Raw genomic sequence first — 20,115 nt, forward strand, 5'->3', positions numbered from 1 at the left:
AGATTTAGTTCCTGCCAATTCCTCTGGTTCTAGTCCATCACCAGTTCAAGCCGAGGGCTCAACTTCATTCGCCAATACAACCTGTTATGGGAATGAAGATTGGTCTTGGTAGAAGAAAAAAAAATGATGGTGATTATGTTATGTTGGGAAAGAAGAAGGATAAGGGAAAAAAAAAACAAAAAAAAAAAAGGAAAAAAAAAAGAGAGATGAAAAGAGTTATTGGGTTTGGAGTTTTTCATAAAATTCCATGATTTGGGTTTCCCATACTTGTTATTGGGTTTCGAAATTTTTCCATAAAATTTCAATTGGGTTTAGGAATTTTTTCCATAAAATTTCCATATTTGGGTTTCCGAATTTTTCCATAAAATTTCAATATTTGGGTTTAGGAATTTTTTCCATAAAAGTTCCATACTTGGGTTTCGGAATTTTTTCCATAAAAGTTCCATACTTGGGTTTCGGAATTTTCCACAAAATTTCAATATTTGGGTTTAGGAATTTTTTCCATAAAAGTTCCATACTTGGGTTTCGGAATTTTCCACAAAATTTCCATTATTTTGACAGTCTGTATGTGAGACAGGTTATCATGAAAAAAAAGGTAAGAAGGAAAAGTCTTTTCTGAGACAAAGAGAAGCAAGAAGAAGGAGAAGCCTTTTCCAAGACAAGGAGAAGCAAGAGAGTAGATCGTGACTGATTGATCGAGACAAGATCAATGTTGCTGGGTCTAGATGAAAAGATACTCTTCAAGCTAGACATTTGAGATATCTATGTCCAGCTTGAGGGGGGGTGTTGAAATGAGTGTATGCCATTAATGGCGTAGAGTCAACGTTTGTCATTAATTGAGGTTAATTGCGTAATGTGCTGCATAATTAGATGCTTAAAATCATACATTTGCAATTAAGTTAGATTTGTAATTAAGACAGATTAGTTGACTTTGTGTAAGAGCTTTAAGTTTCTCCTATATAAACCTCCCATGAGGAGAAGAATAATAACAAAAAATTACCCCAAAACATTAGTTTTGACATGGTATCAGAGCCAACCTCAATTTCCTTCTGAAATTTCTTAAGGAATTGGGGCTTGGTTGTTTTGGGGTTTCTGGGTTCAAAAAATAAAGAAAAAAATATCAGATTTAGTTCCTGCCAATTCCTCTGGTTCTAGTCCATCACCAGTTCAAGCCGAGGGCTCAACTTCATTCGCCAATACAACCTGTTATGGGAATGAAGATTGGTCTTGGTAGAAGAAAAAAAAATGATGGTGATTATGTTATGTTGGGAAAGAAGAAGGATAAGGGAAAAAAAAAACAAAAAAAAAAAAGGAAAAAAAAAAGAGAGATGAAAAGAGTTATTGGGTTTGGAGTTTTTCATAAAATTCCATGATTTGGGTTTCCCATACTTGTTATTGGGTTTCGAAATTTTTCCATAAAATTTCAATTGGGTTTAGGAATTTTTTCCATAAAATTTCCATATTTGGGTTTCCGAATTTTTCCATAAAATTTCAATATTTGGGTTTAGGAATTTTTTCCATAAAAGTTCCATACTTGGGTTTCGGAATTTTTTCCATAAAAGTTCCATACTTGGGTTTCGGAATTTTCCACAAAATTTCAATATTTGGGTTTAGGAATTTTTTCCATAAAAGTTCCATACTTGGGTTTCGGAATTTTCCACAAAATTTCCATTATTTTGACAGTCTGTATGTGAGACAGGTTATCATGAAAAAAAAGGTAAGAAGGAAAAGTCTTTTCTGAGACAAAGAGAAGCAAGAAGAAGGAGAAGCCTTTTCCAAGACAAGGAGAAGCAAGAGAGTAGATCGTGACTGATTGATCGAGACAAGATCAATGTTGCTGGGTCTAGATGAAAAGATACTCTTCAAGCTAGACATTTGAGATATCTATGTCCAGCTTGAGGGGGGGTGTTGAAATGAGTGTATGCCATTAATGGCGTAGAGTCAACGTTTGTCATTAATTGAGGTTAATTGCGTAATGTGCTGCATAATTAGATGCTTAAAATCATACATTTGCAATTAAGTTAGATTTGTAATTAAGACAGATTAGTTGACTTTGTGTAAGAGCTTTAAGTTTCTCCTATATAAACCTCCCATGAGGAGAAGAATAATAACAAAAAATTACCCCAAAACATTAGTTTTGACATGGTATCAGAGCCAACCTCAATTTCCTTCTGAAATTTCTTAAGGAATTGGGGCTTGGTTGTTTTGGGGTTTCTGGGTTCAAAAAATAAAGAAAAAAATATCAGATTTAGTTCCTGCCAATTCCTCTGGTTCTAGTCCATCACCAGTTCAAGCCGAGGGCTCAACTTCATTCGCCAATACAACCTGTTATGGGAATGAAGATTGGTCTTGGTAGAAGAAAAAAAAATGATGGTGATTATGTTATGTTGGGAAAGAAGAAGGATAAGGGAAAAAAAAAACAAAAAAAAAAAAGGAAAAAAAAAAGAGAGATGAAAAGAGTTATTGGGTTTGGAGTTTTTCATAAAATTCCATGATTTGGGTTTCCCATACTTGTTATTGGGTTTCGAAATTTTTCCATAAAATTTCAATTGGGTTTAGGAATTTTTTCCATAAAATTTCCATATTTGGGTTTCCGAATTTTTCCATAAAATTTCAATATTTGGGTTTAGGAATTTTTTCCATAAAAGTTCCATACTTGGGTTTCGGAATTTTTTCCATAAAAGTTCCATACTTGGGTTTCGGAATTTTCCACAAAATTTCAATATTTGGGTTTAGGAATTTTTTCCATAAAAGTTCCATACTTGGGTTTCGGAATTTTCCACAAAATTTCCATTATTTTGACAGTCTGTATGTGAGACAGGTTATCATGAAAAAAAAGGTAAGAAGGAAAAGTCTTTTCTGAGACAAAGAGAAGCAAGAAGAAGGAGAAGCCTTTTCCAAGACAAGGAGAAGCAAGAGAGTAGATCGTGACTGATTGATCGAGACAAGATCAATGTTGCTGGGTCTAGATGAAAAGATACTCTTCAAGCTAGACATTTGAGATATCTATGTCCAGCTTGAGGGGGGGTGTTGAAATGAGTGTATGCCATTAATGGCGTAGAGTCAACGTTTGTCATTAATTGAGATTAATTGCCTAATGTGCTGCATAATTAGATGCTTAAAATCATGCATTTGCAATTAAGTTAGATTTGTAATTAAGACAGATTAGTTAACTTTGTGTAGGAGCTTTAAGTTTCTCCTATATAAACCTCCCATGAGGATAAGAATAATAACAAGAAATTACCCCAAAACATTAGTTTTGACACCGACTTGGTAGCTAGGTTTTTGACTTTGTTCATTTGTCTTTTTTCTTTTTAACTTATTCATTTGTCTGCTAGCTTAGCTTGTTGGTCTTAGACAGTTAGACGTGTGCCTTAATTTGTTATATATTGAATAATTATCCAATGAAAGAGTACAACTGTACAAGTAGATTGCTCCAACTTTAAGCCATCTAATGTTGGCAAAGCCCACCCCCTAAAAAGGAAAATTTTTTATAAAGAGTAAATTTTTTCCACAATTTATATTACAATACAATCGATCCATGCACGAATTATTTGCAATAATGTCACCTCCAGAATTTGTTTATAATTATTTAATAAAGTGACCATACAAAACGTACAGCTTAGTTTTCACAAGATGTTTGAAAATAAATTTATACAAGAATAATTTGTTTTTTATTAAAAAAAAAAGAATAATTAATTTTTTCCAAATTTTCGTACTTGTTTGTTTTTTTTTTTTTCTCTCTTTTGAAGTGAAACCATAAACAAGCCGTATGGAGATAAATGGTCTCTTTCAAAATGAGTTGCCTTGAAAGTTCTCTCCAAGAATAATTAATGGTTGGCATTATCAACACCTTTCCCTTTCTTAATATATTTCACATTTTTAACAAAACGTCTCCATCAATCAAAATTGGGACTTTGAGCAAAGGAAACAAAATGGAATAAGTTTGGTCCAATGTGCTTAGACTCATGATAGGAAGCTGTGCACACTTGAGGTGGCTACGTGCCATTTTTTAGGCTTTTAAACCAAACAAACCACTTAATTGGCTTATTGCTCTATTTTAATTTGGTTTCACACGAGGAGTTAAATTTTGAGTTTCGAAAACATTTCAATTGAAATTTCGATGATGAAAATATTGATAGAAATTTTGAGGCAATTTTGATTTTGATAAAATTTAGACAGGAACTACGAAAATCACTATTATAATACGAAAATTTTGAATGAAACTTTAACATAATTTTATTTAACATATTATGTACTATATTGATAAAAAAACATTGAAGAAACTAAATTACATAATAGCATACATGTGATATAAGATAAATATAATGCGAACTGGAAGCAAATACTGTTAAATAAAAATAGTTTACTAATTAATAATTAGTAATTACATAAATTTTATTGAACAAACACTGAAACACCTCAATTTTATTTATACTACAATATTGCATCATGAATTACATAAGTAATCAGTACCACATGCATAGAGCTTCTCTGAGGTTCAACATGTTCACTATCTTCAGTATCCTCATGTGCAGAGTAGGTATACTGTGAAGCATAATCACCCTATGATACTTCTCAAGAATAATTTTTCCTAATAACAAAAAGACATACACAATAACTGTATAATTGTTTAATCTTTTATGGACTAATTGTATAATTTGTATTACATAATTTACATTAATATTGAAATGGTATAATTTGCAAAGACAGACTGTCACATACATAATTAATAACAAATGATGTTTAATTGTTCATGGTGACATACTGAATTTCCTTTAATTTGTATAATTTATCTATAACAAGAATTTCAAATGAATTCATAAATAACTTCATACTCTATGTATACTTTGTCTATAACAATATACAAGTTGATTTACATATTGATCTCATGTTTTCCAAAACATCATATAACTTCATGGTCCATAGTCCATACTCTATGATTTATCCATATTCCATAAATTAATTCCATACAAGAATTTCAAATTCACAAATTTCAAACCCTAAAATTTCAATTTCATAAATTCTCCAAATTGGAAAACCAAACATTAGGGGAATAAAAGCCCATGGTAAGGAGAGGAAAACTCACCAAAATTTTTGGTGTTAGGAGTCTGGAGGTGGTCTGAATCATCGAGACAAGCTTGCGACATAGTTGGTGTTCTCGAGCAGATCTGCGCGCATGGGGAGGATGGCTAGCTTCGAGGTGGTTTAGGGGAGGATGGCCGACAACTGGGGGTCACGTCAATGGTCTTGGGCTGCTGAGATTTGGCCGAAGATGATGCTCCGGTCACGCTCCAGGGAAGGGGCAAGAGAAATCGCAAGAGAGAGAGAAAACAGGTTATTAAAACGGGAAAACCCCTTTAAAAGTCAAAATTTTAGCCAAAATTTCCAAAATCTTCACGAAAAATAGATAGTTTCGTGTCCTTGTTTTCACATATATACTAATTAGTTATTGTTTTAGTAATTTTCTTGTTAATGTTGGAAGAGGTTTCAAGTTTGACTCCCTCTTCCAAATAAATGGATACACATATTTAATACTACAAAAAATTATTATGTATAAATGACATATTATTACGTGGTATAATTAATACATGTGCTATAATATGAGTGAACGTTATTAATATTATACCCTACAATTATAAATTCATCGTCTACTCATATTATAACACGTGAATTGGTTATACAGCCATTGTAAACAATGGAGCAAAATATCTGAAATTATTAGCTTGATATATTATTGTTGGCCTATTCTCTAACAATTTAAATTTCTGACCAACTAACTTGCCAAGTGGTATCTTAAGCCACTATGAACTTCTTGACGAAGAGAAACCCACTATAAAATTCATATCTTGTGCTACCAAGCAAGAAATTTAAATTGCCAACGCAGAAGTAACACTTAATTAATACAATTACATGTGCCAAAATAGGAAGAACTCTTGATACTATCAGAAATATCAAGAAAAAATCAGACTTAAAAGTCAAATATAGATGTACTCCTATTAAAGTGGGAAAAGATACCGTATTAGTCGATCCAAATTAGCATAGATTGTCACAGAGTATCTGGTGGATAAGTTTAATGCTGATCCTAACATTATATGAAGAAATAAACTTAGGAAAATTAAAACATTCCTCTTTGATTTCATTTGATAATGGCTTTATAAAATCTCCACGCCATCCTCCGATGATCTTATTGATAGACCATCACCACTCCTACAAGTCTACTACGTTGTGAGACTTGGCACCAAAAACCAAAGTCGTGGTAAGACTTGAGGAGTCTTTTTATTCTCTTTTTCTGTGGGTAAGACTCGATGGTTAATTAGAACTTGATAAACCCCACACACCTTGAAGACCCAAACAGTGAAAGACTTTGACCAAAATAGAATACTCGGAGAATATCAGTATATCACTATCTATCTTAACTTCTTTAAGCTATTTTATGATTAAGTAATGATCACTCGCTCACCATAGAGTAATGAATTTTTCGCTCACCTAACTATTTATCAACGAATTTTAATGATCGAAACCGTTCATATTTTAGAGCATTATTCAAATATCACTCTTGCAAAAAATTAGCCAAATCGGAAATTGTTTAGCTAGTGTATTATTGTTAACATCATTTCAATATTATCTGACAAATTGTATTTGTCTACAAAGTTTGAAGGACCAAACAATTATCGATTTGGCTGATTTTTTACAAGGACGACCCTTAAAGATAAAAAATGGACCGTCTCGATCATTGAATTCCCCGCTCTGTGGTGAGCGGGGAATTCCTCGCTCTATGGTGAGCGAGTGATCATTTCTATTTTATGATTTTATCCATCACTTTACACCTATTTTAAGAAACATTTTTTTTGGTAAAAATTTTAATAAACATTTTAATAAATTTACTCGCTAGTTCAAATCAATTGACAAATTTTGTTGAATGAGAGCAATCAATCCGCTCGTCCCTACACAGTTCTTCCAGTGATTGATATGTGCTTTTATTGTGAGTTTTCAAGTTATAAGAGATTAATGATCTTGGACAAAAAATACTCAATACAAATAATAATAAGTTATATGTTTTCATTATCTTGTATATGAGATCTAACCAAACCTAGAGGACTTATTTTTGTTATCAATATTATGGAAAAAAAGATTGTACGTATATAGAAAAAAAAAAAAACAAATTTGATTGCATGAACAATGAAGCTATTATACAAATTAAGCTTTTAAATTTTGAAAACTAGTAAAGGACAATTATACTAATAATGATAAACATATTGCTGCATTTGACTATTTGAGGATGTTCCTCGTTCTAATCCATAACGTAAATGACTGATTAGAAGTTTTTTTTTTTGGTCATAAACTAATTAGAAGATTTAGCTGATTAGAAGATAGATGACATAATGGTAGGGTACGTTGGATCCAATTGATCTTTCCTTGTATATTCGTGTAAAAGTCGATCCTCTCATTAATCACATATATGTATACACGAAATGCAAAAGAGCCATACATGCTTCACGTCATTAAATATAATAGTCATAAGAAAGTGCATGGAAATATAAAATTCACATTAGATATTTAAAACTTTGCAGCACAAAATATAAATTTCACATGTGGCTATGCCTCTTGCTTATTTTATTTCTATTTCATAAATAGGTTGAGCCTTCGAGAGTGGTGTTTACAAATTATAACCAAGGGTTTAGGGTCCATAATAATAATATGAGAGATAAATTTAAGTAAATCCAATCTTTAAATAAGGTCCATTAGATTTGAAGGTTTGACCACTACAAATGTTGGTCAAAAGGATAACCGGCTAAACTACTTGAGTTCCAGGCCAAAAAATTTGCCGAACACTCGATAGAAGTGTCGAGTGCTCGACAATTAAATGCATCTACGAAAATTGTTGCATAAAAAAATTTGTGCAAATATAACTCAAAAAATGCAGATGAAACTCAAAAAATGCAGATGCATCTTAGCAAATATAGATCTACTTCAAAATACCGATACACCTGCCAAGCAAATATGGCTCAAAAAATACTGAGTGTTCATCGGCCTAATTTATGCTCACTGATGTGCTTTATGTCCATGGATTGTCTTTTAGGCCAAATTAGTATCTCAAAATCCTTTTTACCAAGTTTATTAGTAATTTGATACTAGTATCTAATTTACTACTTTGAATATATTGTCCGTTTTTTATATTAGTCGGATTGTATAAAAGAAAACTATTATTAGCACTTGCAAGAGGATGCAAAGTTTTTTACAACACTATAGAGAGTGCGAATAAAACAGTCCATAACAAAACACCAAAAAAAAAAGAAAGGGACAGCATGGTTTATCGAGAAAGAAGAAACAAAGGGACAGCATGCTTATATTGACAATATTTTTTTTTTAGGTTCATATTGACATTTTCCTTGTTGTATATGTTCAACAGTTTACGTTCTCCTGAGACTGAGATGGACAAAACCCCACGTTAATTATGACTAGAAAACCGCAGCTTATCATATTATTATCTTCGACAACAATCTATTAATTAATAATTATCGCCACAACATTTTTCCAACCAAATCCCGATATCACGCGATAATATCTGAAGTTTATCGCAATCAACATTTCATATCGCAATCATGACCTGTATCACTGTATCACGTGATATACAATGAATAGGTACCCGAGATTGGCCTAGTGGCAACCTCGTAATATTTCCTCAAATGTGGGGGCAAAGTTCTGTGGGGACCGTCCGAGAAAGCTTGTCGTTTATTTAGGGGATCTGATGGTAGTAAAGATCGCTTTCCAGGTTAATATCACCTCCTTTTCAGTATTGCTCTAGTTTAATCTGAGCCGTTGGTAATTTCATAAAATTCCAGGTCAAACCCACTAGATCAATCCAACTGTTAATAGTGCAAGAGCACACGGGACGCTACCGTAGTTGATAATCTTAGCTGAAAGACAGTTGTCAGCTAGAGATTCCGCGCCGATGAACTCGACAAATGTAGCCGGCTAAGTGGGACCGATCTCTAACTGAGCCTATACATAAGTTAATATACTTATCAGTGCAACTTATCATAAGCTACCATAACCTATATGCTGATAAGCCAATTGACTTATCATCTTCTTTATCTGTCGCTCCCTCCTATAAAATCACCTATTTCTGCAAGTTTTAATGTCTCCTTTCTCTCTCTCTATATATAATACAAAAATTTTCTGGAGAGAGAAAGAAAGAGAGTTTACTATAAGTTTCTAGAGAGAGAAAGCTTTCTCTGGGCTCTGTCTCTGTCTCTCTCTCTCTTCTTCTTCTTCTTCTTCTTCTTCTTGTTCTTCTGGGTGTGTGGTTGTTTGTTCTGATTTGGTTCTCAAGGTGAGAGCTTCTCTCTCTGTTTTGGAATCTCTGACTTTTAAGGTTTTTTCTTTTTTAGCTTTTTTTTTTTTTTTAAATTTTCTTTTGAGTATTTTGGGTTAATATTTTCTTTGGGGTCTGCAAATTTATACCTTTTTCTTTTGCATCTACGATTCCCTCATGGGTCTTAAAGCTGTTTTCTTTGCCTCTTTGATCCTCAAAGAAGTTAAAAAAATTGTTTACTTTTGTTTTAACCTGAATTTTACTTCTAACATGTCGATGTGTAGCAAAATATCTGAAATTATTAGCAAAATGGTGTTTTAGTTTCATGATCTGGTTCTGAGTATGTACCTTTTGAATATTTGCTTACTGTTTGTTTTTTATTTTTGAAGTTTTGAGCTATTTTGAGTTGACCCTTTTCATATTTCTGTGTATTTTTTGTTTGTTTTTTAATTAGTTTTCTTTTTGCAGATCTAGTTATATTTTTAGTGATATTTCTGGGTTTGGAATCAAAGACGGGGCGGTCAAGATGTCTTCTCTCAGTAGGGAGCTTGTGTTCCTGATCTTACAGTTTCTAGATGAGGAAAAATTCAAAGAGACTGTTCACAAGTGGGCTTGCTTTTTTTGATTTTTTTATTAATGGGGTTTTATTGGTGAACTTGCTGATTATATACTGATTCTGGCTCATTTATTGTCTTTTGATATAAATAGGCTAGAACAGGAATCTGGGTTTTTCTTCAATATGAAATATTTTGAGGATGAGGTGCATAATGGCAATTGGGATGAGGTTGAGAAGTACCTCTCTGGGTTCACTAAAGTGGACGATAACCGGTATTCCATGAAAATATTTTTTGAGATAAGGAAGCAAAAGTATCTTGAGGCATTGGACAAGTAAGCTTATAACATTTAACTTTCAGTTCAGTTTTCTTATGGTTACTACAATTTGCATGGGAAATTCTATCTGCATTGAGGAATTCCATGGGTTAAATTGCATATAAATGTGACTGTTTGGACTTTTTGATAGGCATGATCGGTCCAAAGCTGTGGATATACTAGTAAAGGATTTGAAGGTTTTTGCCACATTTAATGAAGAACTTTTCAAGGAAATCACTCAGCTCTTAACATTGGAGAATTTTAGGTATGAGGATTGTGTTATTTGAATCAAGTTTTAGTAGAATGCAGTTGTAGCAAATGTACTAAAGAATGGTCTGTTTCATTATAGGGAGAATGAACAACTATCCAAGTATGGAGATACAAAGTCTGCCAGGGCAATTATGCTGGTTGAACTCAAGAAACTGATTGAAGCGAATCCCTTATTCCGTGATAAATTACAATTCCCGAACCTTAAAAATTCGAGGCTACGAACTCTCATTAACCAGAGGTGATTTCTCCGAAAATGCCACTTCAATTGGATAAGCTTAGCTGTGCACTTCAATGGGATAGATGTTCCTGCAAGTGTTTATCTTATTTTAATGTTGTTACCATTTGGGATGACTGCATTTGTCTTCCATTGCATTGAGAATGTTTAGTTTCATTAAGTTCATAGCATTAGCTAATTTAATTTAATCGTTTAACTATATATCATTGTTGCTAATCAAAAAGTTGGGTTGTGACGTTTCATGTTGTGGAAAAAAAAAGAAAAAGAAATCAATATAATTGCAAATCCGAAAACATGTACTCTGAATCTTAATTTTTTATATGCTTCATTGCATCATAGCATAGGGGGGCCTGGCACATGTGAATCTATTTTTTGATAACCTACGTTGACACTGGTCTATCACTGCTTGATTCCAGCTTCTGGTGTCAGAAATTTTCACACTAGTAACTATTACTTGTGACCTTTCTGGGTTTGTACAGAGAGAACTAATTTTCCTTCTGTAAATTAAAGCTTAAATTGGCAGCATCAACTTTGTAAGAACCCAAGGCCGAATCCAGATATAAAAACTCTTTTTGTGGATCATTCATGCGGACAACCGAACGGTGCACGGGCTCCCTCACCTGCAAACAATCCACTGCTTGGATCCTTACCAAAAGCTGGAGGATTTCCTCCTCTTGGTGCACATGGGGTGGGTTATCTAGCTTAACTGGCTATATTTTAATCAAGTACCAACTCTGTTATAAAGTTTTTATTGATGTGCTTGGCTTTGTATTTTCAGCCTTTTCAACCTACACCAGCACCGGTTCCAATACCCCTTGCAGGTTGGATGTCTAATGCTTCCACTGTTACTCATCCATCTGTTTCTGAAGGAGGAGCTATTGGTCTTGGTGGTCCATCAATAACAGGTAACATGTCCTTTTGTTACTACTGAAGCTCTTAGTTTTCTTGTATGATGATGCTGATAACATGTTTCTGATTGAGGTGTTTCATTACCCTGTATAGCTGCCTTGAAACATCCAAGGACTCCTCCAACTAATCCTTCTGTAGACTATCCGTCTGGGGATTCTGATCATGTTTCTAAAAGAACAAGGCCTATGGGGCTTTCTTCTGAGGTATGTACATATTTGTATCTATCAAATTTTGAATGTTGATCCTTATCTTCTTCCTGGTTTACCTTTTTTTTTTTTTTTTTTTTTTTTTGCGGTTGTTCTTTTGTGTAGGTAAATCTCCCAGTTAACATGTTGCCAGTAACATTTCCGGGTCACGGTCATGGTCAGGCATTGAATGCACCTGATGACTTGCCAAAGAATGTCACACGGAATTTGAATCAGGGTTCATCTCCCATGAGCATGGATTTTCATCCTGTTCAGCAAACTCTGCTACTTGGTTTGTATTTTTACAATAGACCCATGTTTTCATTTGTAGATTTTAGGCTCTACAGCCTATGCTTGATAATTGGTTTATCCCTTAGTAGCTTGGTGTTCATATTGGTAATGACCGTTGACTATTCTGAATGTGATACTTCAGTTGGTACCAATGTGGGGGACATAGGGCTGTGGGAAGTTGGATCTAGGGAGCGACTGGTTTTGAGGAACTTCAAAGTTTGGGATCTTAGTGCATGTTCAGTGCCTCTGCAGGTCTGTCCCTTTCTATCCTTGTTCATAAATGACAAAAAATTGTGTTCTCCACTATTTATAAATGTATGATTTGATTGACTGAAAAGTAAATTTGTCTTCATGAAATTCAGGCTGCTCTAGTTAAGGAACCTGGTGTATCTGTTAACCGTGTAATTTGGAGCCCTGATGGTTCTTTATTTGGTAAGCTTGACCATATTGAAGTACCCATGGTAAATATGGTATGGGGACTATAATTATATAAGGAGTGAATTAGGGCTTTAATTCATGTATCCTTTGCTACCCAATTGCAGGCGTTGCTTACTCGATTCACATTGTTCAAATATATTCTTATCATGGGGGTGATGATGTACGGCAGCACCTAGAGGTATATAATCTAGTGGATAGTGTTTCCAGTTTCCAAGTTTTTCCACTTTCTTGCTATGCTCTTAGTTTTCTGTATTGATGATGACTCTGAATTTACTGCCTTAGATTGATGCTCATGCTGGTGGAGTAAATGATTTAGCATTCTCCCACCCCAATAAGCAGCTTTGTGTAATAACCTGTGGGGATGACAAGACCATCAAGGTTGGTTAGTCATATAGCATGTTTGCTTGTCTAATTGGAAGAACGTTTTCAGTTCCTTGCTGATTTCCTTCGTAATTTTAGGTGTGGGATGCTGCGAATGGTGCAAAACAGTATACTTTTGAAGGTCATGAGGCTCCTGTTTATTCCGTATGCCCCCACTACAAGGAAAACATTCAGGTGTTGTATGACATTATTTTACCTTCCCATTCTTACATCTTGTCTTTGTGTCTCTAGTTCCCAGTCTGTATGTGTTTTTTGATGTTCGTCTTTTGCTGCTATGCTTCAGTTTATCTTTTCAACAGCACTGGATGGTAAGATAAAGGCTTGGTTGTATGACAATTTGGGATCTCGAGTTGATTATGATGCTCCTGGTCGCTGGTGCACAACCATGGCTTACAGTGCTGATGGTACAAGGTGAATACACATAGCTCAACGTTTCTTTTGTTTGTTGTTGCATGGGAACTATATGATTATTTATTTATTTTTCCTTTTCTTCTTTGGTGGTGGGTGAATTTTTGCAGGCTCTTTTCGTGTGGAACAAGTAAAGATGGTGAGTCATATATTGTTGAATGGAATGAAAGTGAAGGGGCCGTGAAGAGGACCTATCAAGGCTTCCGCAAGCGTTCTTTTGGTGTTGTGCAATTTGATACTACTAAAAACAGGTTTTTGGCTGCTGGTGATGATTTCTCTATTAAATTCTGGGACATGGACAATATTCAGCTTCTGACGACTGTTGATGCTGATGGAGGCCTTCCAGTAGGTTCATTCTGTTCAAGTAAATTGAAATTATAGCAATCTAAATACTAGTTGCTCATCTTACCCTTCCTAATTCCTAGGCAAGCCCACGTATCCGGTTTAACAAGGATGGCAATCTCTTGGCTGTTTCTGCCAATGAGAATGGGATTAAAATTTTGGCAAATGCAGATGGCCTTCGGTTGTTGCGCACATTTGAGAATCTTTCTTATGATGCATCAAGGACCTCTGAAGTTGTGACAAAGGTGGTTTTTTTAGATGATGAGTTCTTTTGGTACCATATCCTTTATTAAATTAAGCTTGCCTAACATTTTTCTTCTTTCAGCCTGCAATAAACCCAATTTCAGCTGCTGCTGCTGCTGCTGCAGCTGCAGCTACTAGTGCTGGATTGGCTGAAAGAAGTGCATCTGCGGTTGCTATTTCTGGAATGGTTCGTTGGATATGCTTGCTCTTTTGTACATATTGGACCATCAGTATTTAGCTCCATATTCATTTTCGATTTGCAATTTCCCTCAGATGCTCATTTTTAGTTTTTACATTGAACTTCTTTTCTTATATGTAACTCAGAGTGTAAAGACCTGCACTTATGATTATTTAATTAATCAAACTATTATTCTTACCAGAATGGGGATGCTCGGAACATAGGGGATGTGAAACCTAGAATAGCTGAAGAATCCAACGACAAATCAAAAATTTGGAAACTCACTGAAATCAATGAACCATCTCAGTGTCGTTCCTTGAGGCTGCCTGACCACATGAGAGTAAACAAGGTATGGTATTTGCCAACTGGCTATATTCTTGAAAGATTTCATGACATATTGATAGATTTGTAATGTCCCTGGTCTTGCTTTATCATTCTTATGGCACTTCATTGATATTTCTTTTGTCCCCCATTGTCAAATTTCTGTAAAGTGCAGATGTACATTAGTGCGTGGAAAGCATTAGTCCTTAGTATTTCTAGGAGTATGGTGTTTTATTTGTATCTTATAAATAATGCTTTCTATTTTAAAGCAAATCAGATTTGATAAAAGGCAGCTATACTTTCTCCTCACTCTTTTCCTCATTTTTCAGTATCTCTCTTATTCTCTGTAATTATAGTTACCTTAAATACTCTTTATCTTCCCTTGAAAAGTTGTTTTTACTAAATGTTTTGACTTCTACTGTCCACCATAATCATAGGCAACACCCACCTTGTGTTGTCCCATATCCCTTGCAATTGTCTCATCGAAGAACAATTTACCCTGCAAATGATTTTTAAAATTGCAGAAACAATTAACCGGCCATATCCATGTGGTCCACATGGACTCCAAGTGGTGCCCATATGGGCCGTATAGATCCCATATTGCAGGACATTAGATTTCTTGGTTGTAGGTCATATGCTCCCACTGTATATAGAGCCATCCTTTCCATATTTTTATCTTATATTTCTTTATTTTTTTTTATAATGGTCATAGCAATAAAACATAATTCTATTGTCTCTTTATCATGTTGCTTCATTTCAAAAGATGTTATAGTTGATAATCTGAAGAATGCTTTTCCATTGTTGTCCATATGAATGTGGGTTCCTAAATTAAATACAGGTAGTTCCAAACAGTCTCTGATTTGTCTCATTGTCATGTTTGTATATTTTAGATCGAGTTGAACAATGAATGATAAACTCAATATTTGCATTGTCATTTAATTTTTAATGCTGCATGACTGTATCAATGTGATTTCTGAATGGGACACATTCTCTCTTCTTTGATTTTTACAGATATCAAGGTTAATATATACAAATTCAGGTAATGCAATTTTGGCATTAGCATCAAATGCCATCCATTTACTCTGGAAATGGCAGAGGAGTGAGCGTAACTCTTCTAGCAAGGTACGCAGATGCAAAGTAGTTTCCATCAATCATTTGTAGTTCTTTCGTCATTAATTTAAAAAGTGAGTTTCGTATTATCAATACAATTGATGTTTCCTGCAGGCAACTGCCAGTGTTTCACCTCAACTGTGGCAACCCTCAAGTGGCATTCTAATGACCAATGATGTTACTGACACAAGTAATGAAGAAGCTGTTCCTTGCTTTGCTCTGTCCAAGAATGATTCTTATGTAATGTCAGCATCTGGTGGAAAGATTTCCCTGTTCAATATGATGACATTTAAGGTAACAAGTCTTCAAAATAGTCAGCTCTTTTTATATTTTATCTGTCATTTGACTAATCACAATTTCTTGCTGGCAAGTGCAGACAATGACAACTTTCATGCCGCCTCCACCTGCTGCAACGTTTCTTGCTTTCCATCCTCAAGATAACAATATTATAGCTATTGGCATGGATGATTCTTCAATTCAGATATATAATGTTCGTGTAGACGAGGTATGATGACTGATGTGGACAATTTATCTGCAGCACTTGCGGTTTGAGATGGTTGTTGTTTAGTTGTAATTTTTTTTTTAAATGCAGGTTAAGAGCAAGCTTAAAGGTCACTCTAAAAGAATAACTGGCCTAGCGTTTTCTCATGTACTAAATGTGCTAGTTTCATCAGGAGCAGATGCTCAGGTAATAAAACCTAATCAGATTTTGTCCAAGGAATTAATATTTCTTATATAGTTTTGGTCTTGTGGTAGACGGAAATCTATTCAGAGTCCCAAATATCTTTCCTGCGACAAATATGCATGTATAACTAAAGTAAGATAATTTATCCGACAGGCATTGAAAGAATCAACTGTTTGCAAAGTATTATAGATTACTTGCAAATTTATGGCCTTTTTATTTTATTTTATTTTATTTTTTTATAGTTATAGATTCCTATTCAACACACATGTCTACCTATTCAAGGTTGTTCACTAAAACATTCCAATGACTCCAAATTAAAAATAAAATAAAATATAATATAATCAATTGTTAAATCTGGAATTACCATGGTAAAAGAATATATCCGTAATCAGATCCTTGTTGTGAAGCAATAGTAAAATCACTAATGTTACTACGGTTATTATTTTTCCCCCTTCAGCTTTTTGTATGGAATTCTGATGGATGGGAAAAGCAGAAGTCCAGATTCTTGCAGCTTCCAGCTGGGAGAACATCTTCACAGTCAGACACGCGTGTACAGTTTCATCAGGACCAGATGCACTTCTTGGTTGTGCATGAGACTCAACTTGCCATATATGAAACAACAAAACTTGAATGTGTAAAGCAGGTACATTTGTCTCTAGGTGCAGATATCTGGCGTGAAGATTTATAACCTCCCTCCTTCCAAGTATTTTTAATTCATTTTTTCCTTTGCTTTTTTAGTGGGTCCCACGCGATTCTGCCGCCCCAATCTCTCATGCAACATTCTCATGCGATAGCCAGCTTGTATATGCAAGCTTTCTAGATGCAACCGTGTGTGTGTTCAGTGCTGGAAATCTCAGACTACGATGTCGTATCAATCCTTCTGTTTATCTTCCTGCTAATGTCAGGTATTTCCCTCTCTCCATTGCCCAACTTCAGCTGAATTTCACGTTTATTTTGATGGTGCATTTCAAGTAATTTGGATTGTAGTTGCTCATTATTATTATTTTTCAGTTTGGAACATGTTTAAACATGGTTTTTAAAGTTGGTTTTGGAAAACCCTTTGAAAGGGTGAAGATTTGTGTGGACATCATATTTGAGTGCAGATATTTACTCATGCATATATGCATCAATGTAACTAAGGAGATCTTTGAACTGCTAATGTAGTTTGTTGGAAAACAAAGAATTAGTCAGTCTCTATAGCATGTTTCTTTGATTAGTGTTATATATGAATACAAGTTACTAGTTGGGGAAGACTAAATCCTTCTGTTGATTGATAGCTGTTGTTGACTCCAGCACTTTTGCTTTCTCTGTGCAGCAGTTCTAACATACAACCCCTTGTGATTGCGGCACATCCACAAGAACCAAATCAGTTTGCATTAGGACTATCCGATGGTGGGGTTCATGTCTTTGAGCCCCTTGAATCTGAAGGCAAATGGGGTGTGCCTCCACCTGTTGAAAATGGGTCAGCAAGCAGTGCACCAGCTACTCAAGTTGGAACTGCAGGTTCAGATCAAGCACAGAGATGATCAAGCGGCTGGCAGAGCACAAGTTCTTTTACATGCTTGGCTTGCTGGCCCATTCCAAATATAGGTATGCTTTGCATTTGACTCGTTCCTATTTTCACTAAGATTGGTATTTTTATTCCAAATATATCTGTATTGACTAAATATTGTTGGCCCATTATTATAATGTTGAAGTGATCACAATATTTCTTAATACCTTTTCCGTTTGTAACTTTGCAGTTTGTGTTTCATGCAATGTAATTTACTCAAGGAATGATGTGCAGATATGTAGATTTAACATGTTGGTTCAGAATCTCAGTAAGGTAAATGCCGTAGGAGTATTATTGGCAGTGAAATGTATTAATTTGTGTCAGAAATTAAGGAAGAATTTTATGTTTCTCCCTTAATGTTTTTTCTTCCAAGTTAATGATGAATATAATTCATGTTTTATATTTTCAATTGCGTTGCTGTCTTAATTTTCATTTCTCAGTCTTCGACCGTAGTTAGTTGGATGTTAAGCTGTTATTTTCATTTCATTTGTGCACCGCCGGGCAGTAGTCCCATGATCATCGATAATATGATGGAACTGCCCGTTCTTAAGACTTCACGACGTACTTTGCTTTTCTCTTTATCTGCAAAATTAGATGGAGCCTATGATGAAATGTCGGATAGGATTGTGACAGAAATTTCATAAAAAATGCTATGCACACAAGGTTGAAGTAGAAATAAGATCACTGCAAAACTGACTGCTCTTGTTAGCAACACAAGGTTATACAGACTGAAACTGCATACTCGAAAATAAGTTCTTTACTGATTACAGTGCTGCTCAACAAAAACAACTCTTTGGAGTTAAAAGTTTTGCTCATCTCTTTTTGGGTTGTGCGCTTTTTCTTAGATACTGTCTGAACTTGTGGTCCTACGGAGAATACATATCTATCCTTGCACTCTTTCTCGTTTCTCTTCAATGAAGTAATTTTTTTTTTCTTCTGGAAGACAAAAAACAGAACAAGTCAAGGGATGATGATAATGAAATGAGATGTCCAATCGTCTTCTACCTACATACAAATGGTAAGTAGTTCTCTATAGCTTGTTGGCTTTGATACAATCACACTGAGCATTTTTACATGGGTGTAATTAGGTGTAAATGAGCCGAACCAATCTGAGTATCAATGTGATCAAGCTCATCTGAGTGTTTAACACACTTCTTTCTTAGTAAATGTATAACGCGGTATTTGGGCAGTTGTCTTGACCAAGATTTATAGGAATCATAGTTATACAGTACATGAAGCAGGTATGTCAGGAGAGGAAGTCAAACCAGTAACCAATAAGTTGTCTTCTTGGTCGTTCCTTTGAACAACATCCGATATCATGTTCTCTTCCATGATAAAAATTAGTGATATAACACTTTCTTAGGGAAAGTGCTGTTTTAAATGCAGCCACAAATAAGACTTTCGACAAATTTAAAACATTAATAATCCCACAAAACACAAAACAATTAAGGTGGTTCAGCTTGTACGCTACATCCACGGGCAAAAAATGGCCAGAAAATTCCACTAATAATTAAGAGCAGATTACAAAAAGTGTTTAGAACACTTAAAAACCCAAATATCAAAGGAAAACACTGTTGGGACTCAAAAAGGTCATCCTACACTTCAACATATATAAATTTTTTCCTATGTTTTTTTAAAATTAGAGTGCATGATGACTTTTTTGGAGTGTGAATAACATCACCCATATCAAATACACCCAAAACACTTGGACTCTCACAAAAAAGCAAAGCACAAAGAAAGAATTGAGAAGGAACACAACAATCCTAGAGCTAAAAAGAAAAGTCTTTGAGAGGTGTAGGTCAATTTAGGCTACTTTTCCAACAAACCAAAATGTAAACTAGCTGAGCTAGGCTTTTTACTTGGTGAAACTGTTATGCATTGCATACATCATTTGATATTAATGTTGTTAAAAAAGGTTTATATGAGACATGATCAAGATATCCAGCCAGCTGGCACCTCACCGCTCGCTCAATATCCTTAATCATGATTTTTGGGATGTGAAAAATGGACTCCCACCTTTTTGCAATTTGGGAAATGTATTCATCCATTTTGTATGTGGTTGTAAGGCATTTAGTATTTCTTCATCCATTTTCCTCTGCTCAGGTCGAGGATCAGAATATATTGAACACGTTCAAAATCTAGAGACAAATGTGTGAGGTGTTTCTTATTAACCAGTTGTGCCTTTTTAGCCTCACTCACATCTTTGATTCTATTCAAATATGTTATGGAAAAACTTCCCTCAAGTTGGTCCAAGTTTCTGAAATCTCTTAAGTTTAATGTTTTATTGTTGTTACCATCATCGTGGACAGTAAACTCATCCACTGTTTGGAGACTAGTTAAGGTTCCAATCTCTTTTGACCAGATTCTTGAATTCAAAG

General features: G+C 34.7%; 1 protein-coding gene across 2 annotated transcripts; it reads left to right on the plus strand.

Annotated features, from left to right (window-relative positions):
• The first annotated feature begins 9,162 nt into the window (after positions 1-9,162).
• Positions 9,163-18,146, plus strand: LOC147286981 (protein TOPLESS). 2 transcript variants are annotated; one of them, XM_086240478.1, is made up of 27 exons: positions 9,163-9,337; positions 9,788-9,925; positions 10,028-10,207; positions 10,341-10,454; positions 10,539-10,697; positions 11,205-11,382; positions 11,473-11,599; positions 11,697-11,806; positions 11,915-12,080; positions 12,222-12,331; positions 12,442-12,511; positions 12,622-12,695; positions 12,800-12,895; positions 12,977-13,072; positions 13,182-13,309; positions 13,417-13,651; positions 13,732-13,893; positions 13,974-14,078; positions 14,272-14,418; positions 15,402-15,512; positions 15,615-15,794; positions 15,877-16,005; positions 16,093-16,188; positions 16,643-16,828; positions 16,924-17,090; positions 17,501-17,775; positions 17,928-18,146. In XM_086240478.1, exons 2-26 carry the CDS (start codon positions 9,846-9,848, stop codon positions 17,709-17,711), a joined length of 3,417 nt encoding a protein of 1,138 aa, XP_086096604.1. In that variant the 5' UTR covers positions 9,163-9,337; positions 9,788-9,845; the 3' UTR covers positions 17,712-17,775; positions 17,928-18,146. The 2 variants fall into 2 exon arrangements, with proteins under 2 accessions (XP_086096604.1, XP_086096605.1); XM_086240479.1 differs by having other exon boundaries at positions 17,504-17,775.
• The last annotated feature ends 1,969 nt before the right edge of the window (positions 18,147-20,115 follow it).

The sequence above is a fragment of the Dryas octopetala genome, chromosome 4 (genome assembly GCF_963921425.1).
Source record: "Dryas octopetala chromosome 4, drDryOcto1.1, whole genome shotgun sequence".
In the NCBI taxonomy this organism is placed as follows: domain Eukaryota; kingdom Viridiplantae; phylum Streptophyta; class Magnoliopsida; order Rosales; family Rosaceae; genus Dryas; species Dryas octopetala.